General features: G+C 50.3%; 1 protein-coding gene across 1 annotated transcript in view; it reads left to right on the top strand.

Moving 5' to 3' along the window:
• The window catches only part of Mical3 (microtubule associated monooxygenase, calponin and LIM domain containing 3), a 142,593-nt gene that overhangs the window by 24,076 nt on the left and 101,818 nt on the right, over positions 1-16,699 (top strand). The window contains exons 2-3 of the mRNA XM_052172896.1: positions 12,611-12,949; positions 14,567-14,779. Coding sequence (XP_052028856.1) covers positions 12,611-12,949; positions 14,567-14,779 — 552 coding nt within the window. The remainder of the gene's footprint in view (positions 1-12,610; positions 12,950-14,566; positions 14,780-16,699) is intronic.

The following is a 16,699-nucleotide window of genomic DNA, read 5'->3' as shown; positions in this document are numbered from 1 at the left end:
TGAGCCTTTCTCAGAAAGCCACCGTGGAGTGCCGGAGACAGAAGCCAGATTGCAGAGGCAGTGAGGAGATGACTAGGAAAGGATCCTATGGGCTGTGGTGGCAGGAGGTGCTGACAGGAGCAGCTTTGGTAGCCTAATCTCAGGAGGCCAGGAGTGGGGAGGGAGAGGCAGTGGCCTGGGGATGGGGGTGGGGTGAGGGTGGTGGGAGGGTGGGGGGGTGGGGGGTGTTACAGGCTGAAGGGAACCCTGCCTGCTTCGCAGGAGAGGAGGTTTAGAATGTGTAATGGGTGGATGGTAGTGATGGTTGCATGTTACTTAAGTGTTCTTAATCAGAGGACATTGAGGGGGAAACCGTATGGTAGAGATGAAACCACATATCCAGGAGACTAGATGGGATGAACTATCTATTTTAGAGTCTTCTCTGAGGCAGGAGTGGGGTCAGGAGGGTAGGAAGCCCTGAGCTCACTCCCCCAGAGAGAAGATCACAATACTCATGTGTAAGAGGTGAGCTCGTTGGACAGTGGGGTGGGGTGGGGAAGGAGCAGATCCCTTGAGAACTAGAAGCCAGGTCAGGAGAAGCTGGGGACCTAGGCAAGGACAACCAGGTAGCATCGCGATCTCACCAGCGATCAGGGGTAGTGATGGGCCTGTGGCTTCTTCCCCCAGCACTGCTGGGAGTTCACGGCACTGCACGTAGGTTGTTTTGTCTTGTGTCCATCTGCTTGGGAAGCTGGCGGCCCAGGTATTAGTTTTCTGTCTCATTTCCACCCTATCAGAAGCTGAATTTTGAGATGTACAATAACCCTCCTGACCTGCCATCTTAATGGAGAAACAAATCAGACACTTCTGGCTGATGGCAGTGCAGTGCAGTGGTTTTCTGACACAGAATTTAAAACTTGCAATTAGAAATATGGATCCTTCACTTATCTCTTGGGACGCTGGCTGGCGCTCAGAACCCCGATACCGCTATTTTCTGGAAGTGGGTTCTCTGGGCGGTCATTCTGGGTTGATTTGGCCGTTGAAGCAGAGCTGCCTCTTAGTTCCTGACCCCCAATCCTGCTCCCTTTCTTCCCTGAAAGCCTTCAATTTCAGGCTAGAACAGGTCTGAGCCAAGTAGGGGGTCCTGCTGGACGGACGGAATCCTTCTTTCTCCTCAGGGGGGTTCCCAGTTCTCTGTGTATTCCTCCCAACCTGGCGGCACTGGTCTGAAAACATGCCACCCGCTTTCATTTAACATAGAGCCTGCCTATGACCTCATGGATTTCTGCCTAGACCCTGGCACCTTGGTACCAGGCTGGAGAAGTGTGTCTATTCAAGCGCTGGCTACTGGGACTGCTTAGGCCAGCAGCTGTACCAGGCATGATGACAGGGCCTGCATTGGGGGTTGGTAGCTACAGAACAGCAAACAACAAGTGACATTTGTAGCATTTCAAATCAGAGCGGGTATGTCGGAGGAAACCAGGAAAATGGCACAGAAGGTGTGGTATCTGGTGGTGGTGGCGGCCACAGCGGCAGTGGCGGCGGAGGTCTTTGTGGCAATAATCCCAGGCCTCACATGTGCTCACCATTGGTTCTTCCACTGAGCAACATCCCCAGCCCAGGATAAGAAGCTGTGATGAGTGTGGTCGGGCCTGCAAAAACTAAGAGCAGTCTGTTCGCCTAGGGTGTCAGCTGTGTAAGGAGGTCGCACTCTGAGAGGGAGCGAGTCCTTTCTCTGTTCGCTGCTGTATTATTTCTAGAGCCTTGAGAAGTGCTGGACTGGTAAGAGATGATATATAAGTATATATTACATATACCTATCCATCACATATACATATGTATTACATATACAATACATAAACATAACATATACACATATACATACATATTTGTATATATTCAAATATGTATTTGATGATATCAATGGATCTGGGAAGATTATCTTCAAACAGAAGAGCAACAAAACTCACATGCTGCTGTGTGTGGAGTAACAGGAAGGCCTGTGAGGTGGTGGGAGGACTGGGGCTCGGCAGGAGGGGCTGAGGATCTGCGTGGACTCCGTCAGCCTTTCCTGAGGGCCTGTCAGGTAGTGCTAAGATGGGGTTGCATTCTTCCTTCACTCTGGTTGCCAGCCAACAAGATTGATGTGTGGTGTTGCAGCAGGCGACACAGCAGCAGACTGAGAATGCAGCTTGTCCTCTTAGACCCACATGAAGGGATTTGCATAAAGGTCAAAGTTTACTTTTCCGTTTTAGAAAGTAGCCGCTTCTCACAGAGATGAGGGAGTGCTGCTCTGAGAGGTGAGTATTCCCTCATCTGTCGCACTTTCATGAATAGCAGGTACTGGTCACCATCGGCGTTGAGGAAAAGCTAGCCTGGAGACCTGGCCGTTGGGTTGGATAGTGTGAAAGTCAGTCAGGGCCACTGCCAGCGTGCTGTCCCTGGGCGGTAGCAAGGATGTTGGTTCAGAAGAGAGTGGGAGAAGGAAGCGGTGGCTGCAGGCACAGACACCTCGGTCCGGTCCGAGTTGCTGTCGAGAGTGAGCGACATGTGGGATGGGGGCAGGGCTGAGTTTTGAAGATGAGAGGCCTTCCGTGGATGGGAGTGGTCCTGCTGGTGTGGAGGAATTGATGCAGGAGGCAGCGCGAGATGCTCAGGTGCTCCAGGAGAGCACGGCTTCAGACAGAGCGCATATGTGGCTCCCCTTCACTGGGAGGGGAAGGCGAGGAGACAGGCGCAGGCGTGAGAGAACATCAGGAAGGTCCAGGAACTGAAGAGCCGGGAATGCGTGCGGGCAGCTGTCATGTGACAGTAACCAATGACGCTCTCTCTGGGTGCCTTCAATGATAAACTTTGGTTTGTGGGGACAAATTTCTGTGATTTTCTGCATAAGAACAGCATCCTTGAGAGGCTAATGTTTCCAAGTGCTCAGCGATGGCAGACTGCTTTATAAGGAAGAATCGCCGACACTCGGGGCTATTGTGTGTCTTGGGAGGTTATAAGGAAGCACGGGATTATCTGCTAGACTAAATATCTCTCAGATGCTTCCCAGCTTTGACCGCAGCGGTCTTACGAGGCAGGCTAAACCACGGAGAATCTCTAGACTTTGTTCCAGCTAATTCCAGTTGTGTCCTGCAGTATATTCTAAGCCCTTTGCTGCAAGAGAGGGAGGTGTTTTAAGGCAGCCCCTCTCAGAGTCACACCATCTTAATGAGCTCCGCGATAGCCTTCAGGAGGTATTTGTATGTCTGGACTGCTGGACCATGGTGACTCTGGTCCTTAAAGTCTCCTTATCAACTGCCAGCCTTTGTGTGGTTACTGCCATTTGAAAACCCATCATTCCCCAGGACTTAATGAAGTACCTACTGTGTGTCTGGAGCAAGATGATTAGTACGTAGGAGCCAGCCATGTAGAGAGGGAAGCCCTTGGAATTCCCTATTGCCTGTGCTTCCCCCCATTGCCCCCCACCCCCGTCAGTGATACTTTCTCCCTAGTCAGACCCTTCCACCTCTCCCAGCCTGTGTGATGGAAGCAGGGCTGAAGTCCATCCGTCCTGCCTGCCTGCTGTTCCTACAGTGAATGGGGCTGTACGTGCTTGCTGAAGAGTGCAGACAGATTAGTACTATTTTAACTGCTTAGCCTTTCAACAGCCGGGAGAAAGCGTTCCTAGGAAACTAGCCGTCGCTTTCTTCCATTTATGAAGAGCTCCATTTCTGAAGAGCAGGTGCCATGATAAACTCTGATATAAGAAGTATCCTGGATTATATAGCCTTGCTAAATGTACTTGAAAGTGCATATCCATGGATATGCAGTTTGATACGCAGATATGCCGACACTATAGCTATGCATTCATCTTCTAGCAGACCTACCCACCTGAAGGATCCTTGGCACACACTGGGCAGCGCTTTCATTTCTTTTTCTTTTTTTTTTTTAAGATTTTTTTAAAAGTTTATTTATTTATGTGCGTAAACTGTAACTGTCTTCAGACACTCCAGACGAGGGTGTCAGATCTGTATACGGACGGTTGTGAGCCACCATGTGGTTGCTGGGATTTGAACTCAGGGCCTTCAGAAGAGCAGTCAGTGCTCTTAACCGCCGAGCCATCTCTCCAGCCTTGAGCTTTCATTTCTAAGGCTGCATTTTCAGGTGCTTTTCAGATGGCCACGGCCATGGGTTCTAGGCAGTTCCAGCTCGATCTGTGTCGCTCCTTCAGATTGTTTAACTTGACTGACGACCAGTTCTCTTTCGCCCCAAACTTCTCAGAGCTACAATTTACCAAGAACAAAATGAAGGAGATGGGGCTCGGGGAATGGCCCAGAAGCTGAAGGTTCCCCAAGAATCAAGGTGTGCCAGAGCCCAGATCTCACTGAGTGCTGGCTGGGCATGGCGGCTGGGTATGGCAGCCGGCCTGTGGTTCAGCTCAGAGGCAGGTAAATAAAGGAGATCCCTGGTTGAAGCTGCCTACTGGGGGCAGCCTCACTCCGGGTTTGATTGAGAGACCTTGTCTCCAAGAATAAGATGGACGAGAGACTGAAAAAGAGTCTCTCTCAGCCTTGGGCCTCTAGGACATCAAGTCACCACTCTGCCTTATTACCAAGCAAAGTATGGCCAAGTCACACAGATGAGATTCTTTTAGTCGCTCCCTCCCCCCCTCCAGCATTGCTAACCTCCCCCCCCATACCTTCTGGAGCCAGCGGAGAGGCAGAGCAGTGACAGAACAAAGACAGGTTGAATTGTTTTTCTTTCCTTTAGACACAAGCCCATCCACCATCTATTTCTGTTACATAGGGTAACCATTTGGTGTTTCCACAGAGTTTTAACGGAGGCAGGGAGACCTCGGATGTAGGCAGGACCACTGCACTGGAGAGGGGCTCCAGCCTCCCCTCCTGGCCTCCTCAGATGTGCGATACCTCCTATGCCACAGCTGAGAGCCACTCCTGCTGCCGTCTTCCCACCCCATGCGCTGTGTCCTCTGTGCCCCTGTCACAGGCTGCGTCTTGCTAGGCATCTGGTCACGAATGAGAAAGGCACTCGATGCTCGCACTTTGAACTGCGAGATGATACAGTTCTGGGGTTGGTTGTGTTTTGCTGTGTGCCCGGTATACTACACATTTTACATTCATTTCCCCAGTTTCTTTAAAACTTGGACCCTTCCCATTTTGCAGACAAAGCTGCAAGGCACAAAACTTGTAGACATTTTCTTCTCGATTCCTTGCTTTTTTTTTTTTTTTTTTTTGAGGGTGACTTGGGGCAGTGTTGACTGTGTTCCTCGTGGAGGCTGTGTGTTTTGGGTATTTGCTTCTGTTCTGGGTGCCCCGTGTGTGTTTGGGCCGCAGAACCCGAGGCAGAGGTCAGCTGGTTTCTGGCTCACTCCCTTTCTCAGTTGCCTAAGTATTCTTTGTTTTCACAATAAAATAGTTTGCGGGCAAAGAAGCAACCAAAAAAAAAAGTTAGGAAAGTTGTAACAGTTTAAGGCTGTTCTCGTAGAGTTAGAGACTTTGAAGAGAACCCAGAGGTCACGTGCTCTCCGCTTTAGTGGGGCACCTCTAGAGCAGTTCACAGGCCCGAACGTGTCCTCTGGAACATCTCCCAGTCCATCACCATCTTCTCAGCCATGAAGGCCCAGATGCAGGCTTTACCGTGGGTCCTTCCCTCAAGGCGGAGGCTGCTTGGCTCCTGTCCGACACGCGCCGGCTCCACGGAAACGGCATGTTCTCATTACGGATGGAGCTATGCTTACCAAGGCTTTGTTGCAGTTGTGAGAAAGCTTGCTGCTAGTTAAGAGAGATAGTTAATGATTTGTTTGCAGCATAACAGGGCAAATGAAGGCCACCACAGTGTGACTAGGATGCACTAAAGAGGAAGGGGCACTATGGGGGCAAGACCAGTTTCATGTTTCTCCTCAGTTCTGTTAGTCACACAAGAAAAGTCAGAAAAGATGGTAGGATAGAGCACATTAGAAACAAACAGATGTGGAATTGACATCTCTGTGAAAGCACTAAAACTAGAGCAGCAACTGCGCCAACTTCAAAGATGGCATACGTGGAAAAACTTACAATCAATATGCTCACTAGCAAGGACACAGTACACACCGTGCTCACTAGTGAAGACAGTACACACCATGCTCACTAGCAAGGACACAGTACACACCATGCTCACTAGTGAAGACAGTACACACCGTGCTCACTAGCAAGGACACAGTACACACCGTGCTCACTAGTGAAGACAGTACACACCGTGCTCACTAGCAAGGACACAGTACACACCGTGCTCACTAGTGAAGATAGTACACACCGTGCTCACTAGCAAGGACACAGTATACACCGTGCTCACTAGTGAAGACAGTACACGCCATGCTCACTAGTAAGGACACAGTACACACCGTGCTCACTAGTGAAGACAGTACACACCGTGCTCACTAGCAAGGACACAGTATACACCATGCTCACTAGCAAGGACACAGTACACACCGTGCTCACTAGCAAGGACACAGTACACACCGTGCTCACTAGCAAGGACACAGTACACACCGTGCTCACTACTGAAGACAGTACACACCGTGCTCACTAGCAAGGACACAGTACACACAGTACACACCGTGCTCACTAGTGAAGACAGTACACACCATGCTCGGTAGTGAGGACACGGTACACACCACGCTTGAGACCATAGAGGAGACCAGAAGCTTTTGCTCCTAAAGTCAGGATCTGGCTCAGCTGCCCACCTTCCCTGCTTCTGTTTAGTGTAACGTTAGAAGTTAGCCGGGGCAGTTTGGCAAGAAAAGGCACCCACACTGAGAGGTCATCTCTGTTGGTAGGACACACCGTGCCCGCCACTGCCCCACCACCACCACGCCACGCTCCCCCCACCACGCTCCCCTCCCCCCAGACAAGGCTTCTCTGTGTAGCCCTGGCTGTCCTGGAGCTCACTCTGTAGACCAGGCTAGCCTCGAACTCAGAAATCCGCCTGCCTCTGCCTCCCAAGTGCTGGGATTAAAGGCGTGTGCCACCACCGCCGCCCAGCTCAGTGATAGACTCTTACCTTAGGAAACCCCTAAAGATCCTAGGAGAAACAATGAGAGACTCAGGAAGGTAGCAGGAAAGGCCAGCTCTACCCTGAAGGGGATGACCTGGGAAAATTACAAAGGCAATTCCATTTATAATAGTTTCAAAGAGAATGAAATACTTGAATTAACCCAGAAGACAAACACAGCGTATAATAAAAACCCCAAAATATTACTGACTGTCAGTAAACAGAAATGTGACTACACCCTGCATTCTTTTGTTGAGTTAAGATGCCAACATTATTCAGATAGTTACAAACAAAAAAACGTAACATTTTCATCAAATTCCTAGGAGCCCTAAATAGCCAAAAACAGTGTTTGAAAGAAGAACAAAGTTTGTGTCCCAATTTCAGAAGTTAATACAGAACAACCATAATCAAGCCAGGCCTGGTGACACACTTGTAATCCTCATATGTGGAAGACGGAGGCAGGAGGATCAGGAGTATAAGGCCAGTAAGTGTGAGATCAGCCTGAGCTAAATGAGACACTACCTCAAAAATCCAAGTGTATGCCTTGCAGGCATGAGGACCTGAGTTTAGGTCCTCTGGGCCCACGGTGTGAACGCTGGCCGCAGGGGTGGTTCTTGGCTGTAACCCTAGCACTGGTGTTCTCTGGCCAGCCTGTCTAGCCAATGCTGTGCACCCGCCAGCACCATACATCTCCATAACTCCGTGTCCTCCCCTGTAGGCCCGGCAACCACCATCCCAATATCTGTCTCTGTCGCTATCTATTTTCGTTCTCTTAAATAGCTACTTAAGTGGGATCATAGTGCATTTGCCTTTGAGCTTGGTGGTGGTTATGAGAAGGGTATCACTTGTAGTCCAGGCTGGTCTTGAACTCCTAACCCTCCTGCCTACATCTCCCAAGTGTTAGGATTGCAGGCATGTTCCACCACACCTGGCACTATATGTCTGTGTTTGGTTTAATTTACTTTATCATGTTATAGTATAGTCCAGAATTTCCTTTTCAAGATTCGATGATGCAAGATTGATAATGATGATGACGACGACGATGATGATGATGATGCTTGTGTGTGCATGCGCGTGCACATACAACTTCCTTTTCTAGTCACCTGTTGGTGCATTTTGGATTTGCTTCCATAGTTTAGCCATTGTGATTAATACAGCGGAAGATGGTAGAGTATTCAGACCTTCAAGCTCTTGCTGTCAGTTCTAGAGTGGAGATTGTTGTCATAAAATATTTCTGTTTATAATTTTCTGAAGAATCTCCACGCTGTTCAGTGTGAGCTTGCCTCCTTGAGGCGGGAGCCTCCTCTCAGAGCTGTGAGCTGCATAGCGGAGAGCAGTTACAGGAGACAGGCACCCAAGCCCAGAGGTCTCCTGGTCAGCCCTCTGGCTGCCTGCAGGCAGGCTGTTCCCCGCAGCCCAGTCACTCAGCTGAAGAAAGGCCATTGAGAGCGCAGCCATCCTGGCGATGTGGACGCTATTTCAGGGGCAAACCGCAGAGACACTGAGTAATCTGAAATACATTCCTTGTGCATTTCCTCCTAACTGTTCCAAGGGAAATACTCCTGGTTGCCTATTTCCAAGATCTGTCCAGACACGTTAGTTCCTGTGGAGCAGGCCTGGGAAAAGAGCAGCTCCTGCATGGCCTTTGGGGTTCAAGATTTTGTACCTGCTGGCAGAAGTACAGGAGGTGGGCCTCTATTCTCAGAGGGCGATCTTTCCCCATGCCCTCGAGCCCTTCGGATTTTCTAGACAGGGTTTCTCTGTAGACCAAATTGACCTTGAACTCAGAGATCCGCCTGCCTCTGCCTCCCAAGTGCTGGGATTAAAGGCGTGTGGCCACCCCTGCCACCACCACCAGCAGGTTAGAGTGTTGTTCTTATTTTTATTCTTATGCCTCTGACCGCCCCCTTTTCTATTTTTATTGCTCAGTCTCCCTCGCCCTCCTGACCATCTGTTCTGAGAGCCGGGCGTCCGTCCGGGCAGCCTTTCCTGTTGTTAACTAGCCGCACAATGCTGTTCCCCATGCTCTTCCAGGCTGCTGTCTCCCCAGCTCTCTTCCACAGCCCAGGCGTGCCTAAAGGGCTGAGTCAGCAGTCAGCCTAAAGTCAGACTAAACACCCAGGGTGTTGGTTTGCAGAGCCACAGAGATGCTCTGGAGACCTGGCCTCACCTTCTCTGCCCCCTGGGCTCCTAACTTCCCTTGTTCCTTTCTGGCACACCTCAGCTTTTCCATCCCCAGGAGTTCTGGCACTCTCTGGCCGGGTTTCCTGGTCTCTAGGTTCCTGTGATTATGAGCGTTGGTTTTTCCCAGAATGCTCGGGTGGGTGGCATGCCGGGCGAGAAGGCAGGAAGACTGATGCGGCTTTGACCTTCAGGATGGGAGAAGTGACGCCTGGCGGGATGGGCCCATCTGCTGTGCTTCCTGGCCATTCTCCGTGTGAGTCATAGTGCTGGACAAATGCTGGGCAGCGAGACAGTCCCCGAGCAGCCAAGCGTATGCCAGTGAGATGTGGCTGCCCTGGGCTGGCCTCCGGCTTCGCTCACCTGGCTCTCAGAGGCGGAAAGGGAAGGCAGCCCAAGGGAGTCTGCCTCGTGTAGTCTTACCCCAGATGCCTGGTGGTGCATTGTTCTGAGAACCAGCCTACCTCTGTTTATCTGGTGTCATTAGTGCCCTGCAGGTCACGATCCCTTCACCAGAGCACCTAATGCTTGCCTGCCACTCCTGAGCAGACACTTAGCACCCTTTGGGGAACTGGGCTGACACAACTCACTAGACTAGCATTTTACACTCTCCAAAGAGGGGCCAGGATGGTTGTCAATGAAGGTGTCCGGCCTTGAGGAAATTTGATTTGGGAATGCCCCGGCGTGCTCAGCGGCTCTGGGGAAGGGAGTATTTACCTCAGAGTGGGCAATATTCAACCAAGGGGCTGTCGGCTCAGTGGCTAGAGCTGTTGTTTGGAAAGTCATATCCAAGATGATCTTCAAGGTGCGAGTGTGAGCACAGGGAGTGCTACAACTAAAGGCTTTAGAAATACGTGGTGTGAGCGTGGCTCAGTGTGGCGCATGCCCCTGGGAGGCAGAGGAAAGCAGGGCTCTGTGAGTTCAAGTCCAGCCTGGACAACATAATGAGTGCCAAGAGAGCCAGAGATACACAGAGAGAACCCATCTTGGAAAAAAACAAAAACAAACAAACAAATATGTCAGGTAGAATCTTGACTATGCTGGATTCAGAACAAGGTTCTGAGTACATTTAATTCAACCACCAGGTAGCCAGTGGGCTGCCGGTTAGGAACAGAGAAAAACCATTTTCCTTCTTGGCACAGGTAGCCAGGCCAGGTGTGCTCAGAGCTTGTAGAATGTCGCTCTGTGACCCCGGTAGCATTATGGTGACTGTGAATGGGGTTGGGGTCGGAAGACGCTGGGCAACGCCCACCCTCTGAGACCCCTTTACAACCACCGGTTGTTCCTAGCCACCCTCTCTTGTGCCTTCTCCTAAAGGTGCCTGGAGTTTTCCACTCTTACAAGCTGTCTTTTGACAACCATTTCTAAGATAAGTCTGGGCTTGTAAGAAAAGAATAGACTCCTTTTATGAGCATCAAAATATTTTGCTTGCTACCATGACCTAAAGTAAACCTTTATTTAGGGGAGACCGGGGATTGGTGCTAATTAATTCCAGGATTTCTTTTATTTGTTTTTGTATTTTTTTTTTTATTTGTGGGGCTAGGGATGGAACCTAGAGGCTCTCACATGTTAGGAGATGCTCTGCCGCTGAGCCACACCCCTAGAATATTCATTAGTATTCTTTTTTATTTTTTTTAATCCTGTGCTTTTGGCCAAGATCCACATCGTGGATATTGAGACAGGCCGTGTTTATTAGCAGTGTGGCTTTTAATATCGAGAGCCAGGAGGGTTGTTGAGTAAGTCACAGTTTTGTGGTAAAGAGCCAAGTCAATGTGTGTGGTAAGAATCACCATCTTGTCCTCCTGGGAGACCAGAGGAGACCCGCCAATCCCTGTACTTCCTACCCCCTCTTGTGAAACCCGAGATGTATCCTCAGGTGCTGTGATTTAATCCTGTGAAGTTTTAGTAGAACGTAAGCAAAGCAAAATGTTCCTTCCCGCTTCACTGAGAGCTTTCTGTCGCACAGTGATTTGTCCAAAGCAGTGGCTTCTCTCAGTCGTGAGGTCATCTACATCATAGCATGTAGGGCCTGTCTCCGAGAATTGGTTCCAGTCAGCACCAACAGCCTGGGGGCTCCCATTAGCTTGAGTCAGTGCATCTCCCCAGTTCCTTCCATCACCCCGTCCCAGTCCCAGAGTAAAGCTTCTTCACGGCAAAGCTCCGCCCACTCTCATTTCTCCCAGGGCAACTAATGATGCGGTGGGCTGTTCTCCGGAGCAGCACGGGAGTGCTGTGGCCAGCATCGTCCTAGCATCAGACTCAGAGGACTCTGGGGGCTCCAGGAGTTTGCAGGTCACACTCCAAGTCTGGAGACCCCCTCCTCAGACCATCCGAAATGGGAATTCAAAGCTGCCTAAGAAAGATGGACTTCTGAGGGTCATGCAGGCCCCAGCGCAGCCTCCAGGCTGGGGTGGGACTCCTTGGGCTCCCTGTCATACGTCTCTAAATAGTAGTTCAAATAAAACATGGCACAGAAGGACTGAGGGAGGCCTGGGTACGGACGCATGTAAAGCTGCCGTTTCCCACCTGTTCAAATGTCTGTCCACAGATGTGGAGACCGGTGGTGACTGTTTCCAATAAGTACTTGGTATGAATAACATTATTGTAAAATACGAATGTGGGAAAATGTGATAGCTGTAAACTTACCCCGCATGTCCCACGTGCAGTGCAAAGCTTGTAAGTCTTACATGCCACGTGACTCCAGTGTGTCACCTGTTTCTTAGTCATCTCTGGCCCGGCCCTCTGGCTTTCTCCAGCCCTCTCAGTACTAATTCTTACAGTCGTCTTTTAAGGGGGCTTGCCCGCCTCCTGGCCTCGGACAGACTGGCAAAGCTAGGGTCTTGTGCAGAGTCCTGGGCCCTTCTGCCTCATGGGCTCTCTGGCACCTGGATTGTTTCCACTCCTGCTGCACGCTGGTGGCTCCTAGACCTGATGCCTCTCACCAGCCCCTCAGTAAACCTCAAAGTCATTGGTACTAAGTACTTCCATTTAGTGGGGTCAAGACATGAGCTCACCAGCCAGCCCCGCAAATGAGTGCTTTTGGCTTTAATCTCTTGGCTTGCTGTAGTTTCTTAGCGGCCTCCCATCAGAAAACCGGGGATCACTGTTGGCTGATGTATAGGAGACACCCCTCCCCGCCCCCGTGAAAGAGCTGGAGTGACTTCCCCGTGCCTTCGTGCCATCCTTGCCTAGCTGAAAGCCACAGCAGGCTGTGGACTGCCCACTGTAACATCGTCTCTGCTGTCATGTCGCCCACTAGACTGTTGGCTCCCCAACACCCGGATGGTACCTGGAGTGTTTGAGTGCACACTTGTCAGTGGGGACAGGGCTGTCGCCGCTCTTTGGGTAGGCGCATGTCTCCTGGGAAATGAACAGAGCTGTTGACCGTTTGCCTTTCTTTCTTCCTTGTTTCCGCTAGATTAAGGTGACAGTGCCAGGTGGACCAGCAGCACCCCACCGCCCCTCCGTGGAGCTGTGCCAAGAGTTGGGGAACATGGAGGAGAGGAAGCAGGGGACAACAAACCACGCTCATGTCCTCTTTGACCGCTTTGTCCAGGCCACCACCTGCAAGGGGACCCTCAGGGCCTTCCAAGAGCTCTGCGACCACCTGGAGCTGAAGCCCAAGGACTACCGTTCCTTCTACCACAAGCTCAAGTCCAAACTCAACTACTGGAAGGCCAAAGCCCTCTGGGCCAAATTGGACAAGCGGGGCAGTCACAAAGACTACAAAAAGGGCAAAGCCTGCACCAACACAAAGGTAGGGATTGTGGGAGGAGAGCCAGGCCCAGCCCCGCTGAAGTGATTCCGTCCACCCACCAGACTGTTCTGAACGTATTTCACATAGTTAGTTATTGAATGTTCAGAGTTTGAGGGCTGGTGGGTAGTAACTTTTTATTTTTCCAACGCCTTGCCCTAGCCTCACACTGCTAAGAGAATGCAGGTTGCTTAGCAGGGACACCGCCAGGTCCATATGAGCGTCCTTGACATCATGGGTCCTGGCCTGTCATCTTTTCCAGGGTCATCTTCCCATATTCAGTACCTGGTAAGGATCTATCACAGGGTCTGCTGTCATTCACAAACAAGGACCCTATGAACTGAAGTATTTCTAGTGCAGTCTTCCTGGCATGGAAAACGTTAGGTTCCACAAAATAGCTTTCGACTCAGATCTGAGAGATGCACTCACCTGAGTTGGGGTAGGGGTGAGGAAGTGAGGGAGAGAGAGGCGTGCTCTGCCTCCTTCTCTGAAGAAATAATCCTTTTAGAGGGAAGTTTGAGGAAAGATAGTAAACACATTTCCCGAGACTTTAGGGCTGTTATTTTGGCTTTTCATGACTTTTAATTTACCCTGTGGGGCACCTTGAGAGCCATCCTATAGAGAGATGTAAAGATCTGAAGGCCTGGTTTTCACGAATGACTATAACATAAAATCAGGAGAGCTTGGAAATAGACCACTTGCTTCACAGGCTCTGGGTTCCCACACACACTCTAAATGGATTTTAAAACCAGACAGCCGGGCAGTGGTGGCGCATGCCTGTAATCCTAGCACTTGGAAGGCATAGGCAGGGGGATTTGTGAGTTTGAGGCAAGCCTGGTCTACAGAGTGAGTTCCAGGACAGCTAGGGCTACACAGAGAAACCCTGTCTTGGAAAATAAAACCAAAAAAATAAAACAAAACAAAAAAAGAATTACTAAAACCAGACAGAACACAACTCCAATGTCAGGGCATCTGATGCCTCTGACCTCTGATGAGGGAATTAAACAGATGATGTACATACATATATACTCAGGGTTACACACACACACATGTTAGATGGATGGATGGATGGATGATAGATAGATAGATAGATAGATAGATAGATAGATAGATAGATAGATAGATACATTCATAGATACATACATACACACTCGTACATACATACATACATATATAGAATCTTTAAAAAACAAAAAACTTTTCTGCACATGAACTTTGAGTCTTGAAAGCAGCGTGCTGGGAGTCATTTACATGATAGGCCCAGACTCAGTCACCTGGACATAGCTAATAATCATTCCTTTGGTAGCAACCGTAGAGACTTGTTAAGGATCCCGTCTTGATGAAAGACGAGATGTGATTTTCATGCTGTTTGTTGAGATGATGCCCCATTTAAGTCTTGCTGTCTATGGGTTCTCTAAGCCACTTGGGGTAGACATGCCAGGGTTTCAGTCTTCCCTGCCCAGCAAGCACGAGCTCCACCTTCAAGCCACTGCAAGGACTCTGCAGTCCTAGGTTGGCTTCCGGTGTCCTGGTCCTGGGTTCTGGCTGTAGGAGTGAACGTTATGAGCAGTGGGATTTGAGAGGTGTGGCCTTGGCCCTGAAAGCACCTGTGTCTTTCAGTGTCTCATCATCGGAGCCGGCCCCTGTGGGCTCCGCACCGCCATCGACTTGTCCTTGTTAGGAGCCAAGGTAGTTGTTATTGAAAAGCGAGATGCCTTCTCCCGCAACAACGTCTTACATCTCTGGCCCTTCACCATACATGATCTTCGAGGCCTGGGTGCCAAGAAATTCTACGGCAAGTTCTGTGCCGGAGCCATTGACCATATCAGTGAGTAACACCAGTTCTTCTTGCTTCCCTTCTTCAGTAGGTTAAGTGAGGAATCGCTCTTCATCTAGCGTTCGCACCTGCCACCCTTGTCTATAAACCCAACTTCTTAACCTCAAGTGTGTCTCTTGTGCAAAAGGAGTTAAAGTCTGGCTTAACGATCCTTACTTGGGGGCCAGGTATGGTGGTGCATGCTATTAATCCCAGTACCCAGGAGGCAGGTGCAGACAGATTCTGAGTTCAAGGCCAGCCTGTTCTCCAGACAACCAGGTCTGCACAGAGAAACCGGGTCTCCACAGATTTTTGGTTGGGTCTTGGACTCTTGCTGAGTACCCACGGCATATGCAGTTCAGTAGAAGGGGAAGGGGTGGGCAGTGAGAATAAGGTGGACAGTTGGGATTTGAACCCTCCGATCAGTGGGAGAAGTGGGCAGGCTCTGACGCTGCATTGTGACCCTGCACGTCCTCTGCAGTGCCATGGGGGACAGACCTGGAAAGCCATACACACCTAAGTTAGAGTCATGTCGGACACATATACCAAGTCCACAGTGCGAGTCTGTGTCAGGTGATGAGTGAACTCAGGGCCTTGTGTTTGCCTAGGGTGGGTCTGTCTTCATGACTGTAAATGCTCAAACTGAAACCAGTTTGGAACAGCGTCTGTATCATCAAGCTAGAGAAATCTTTTTCCCGTCATTAATTAGTCGGGGAAATGTCAGTAGGAAGCATTTGTTCTGAGCTCCTCCATATGTGACCTGGAAATACACTCAGCCATGAGATCTTGTTTTACTGTTTGAAGTGGTTCTACCAATTTATCCAACACTAGCTGGTGGCTGCCACATTCCACTGGCAAGAGGCAGTGCTCGGCCCATCTGCCAGGCTGTCATTTGTAAAGCGTCTCAGACCCCACAGTTGTCTACGGAAGTAAAGCCTGTGCTAGTAGCTTGGCTCTCGGCGAGTCTTTGGGGGTGTGGCTATGTCAACTGAGGAGAAGAGGACAACCAGGATGACTTAGCAGGGGCTTCGCGAGTGCTCCTAGCTCATTAGGCACAGGCTGCAGGTAAATTTGGCCTTAAGAGAGGACCCAGGGTCATTGACTGACTGGGTTTGTGGTCCACATCTGTGGCCAGATCTGTTTTAGGGCAGACGGTATCTGAGATCAGGGACAGGATTTCTGTCTCTCTGTTACCTGGTGTTGGTTCCAGATTTGGTGGGGACCCATTAGGACCAATAAGACTCATACTTGTTTATTACTGTGACGATGAACAGGACTGTCGGTCCTTTTGGACCTCAGTTTCCATCACCGGTGGGAATAGGGTGGGGTTGGGATTTCTTTTGTGCATCTGGGAGGAATGTGTGAGGTCAGCAAGGGCCTAGGGTGGAAGGCAGATGCTGGGGCATCTTACCCATGGGCACACCTCTCCTGTGGCTTCCTCTGAAGACTGTGGATGCTGCTGATGACGGTGGCTCTCACTGGACCCAGGAAATAGAAGAGTGGCTCTCCTCGGCCACAGTTCCGTGCTGTCTCTGTAGTCATGTCAGATCGTTTGGAACACCCAGCTCCTGAAGTGGGGTGGCCTAGTATATACAGAATGGTTCTTCCACTGTTTGATGTTTTCCTTACAATGTGGAGAAAGAAATGAGAGCTTGTGAGATAGGTCTCTGCTGTGACAGCCTTTGGGGACCTAAGCTGAGGTGCATGGGTGGGCAGGCACCTGAGGTAAGCACTGTGGGGCTCTCGCCTCTCCATCCCTCCGCCCTCGCTGCCATCAAGTTTTCTGTGTTTGGGGCTGGAGCGATGGCTTAGCTGTTGAGAGCACTGACTGCTCTTCCAGAGGTCCTGAGTTCAATTCCCAGCAACCACACAATGGCTTGCAACCATCCATAATGGGATCTGATGCTCTCTTCTGGTATGCATGAGGAGAGCGTACT

Source organism: Apodemus sylvaticus, chromosome 2, assembly GCF_947179515.1.
Source record: "Apodemus sylvaticus chromosome 2, mApoSyl1.1, whole genome shotgun sequence".
Classification (NCBI taxonomy): Eukaryota; Metazoa; Chordata; class Mammalia; order Rodentia; family Muridae; genus Apodemus; species Apodemus sylvaticus.
The sequence above is the reverse complement of the archived record's forward strand: the minus strand, read 5'-3'. Positions and strand labels throughout refer to the sequence as shown.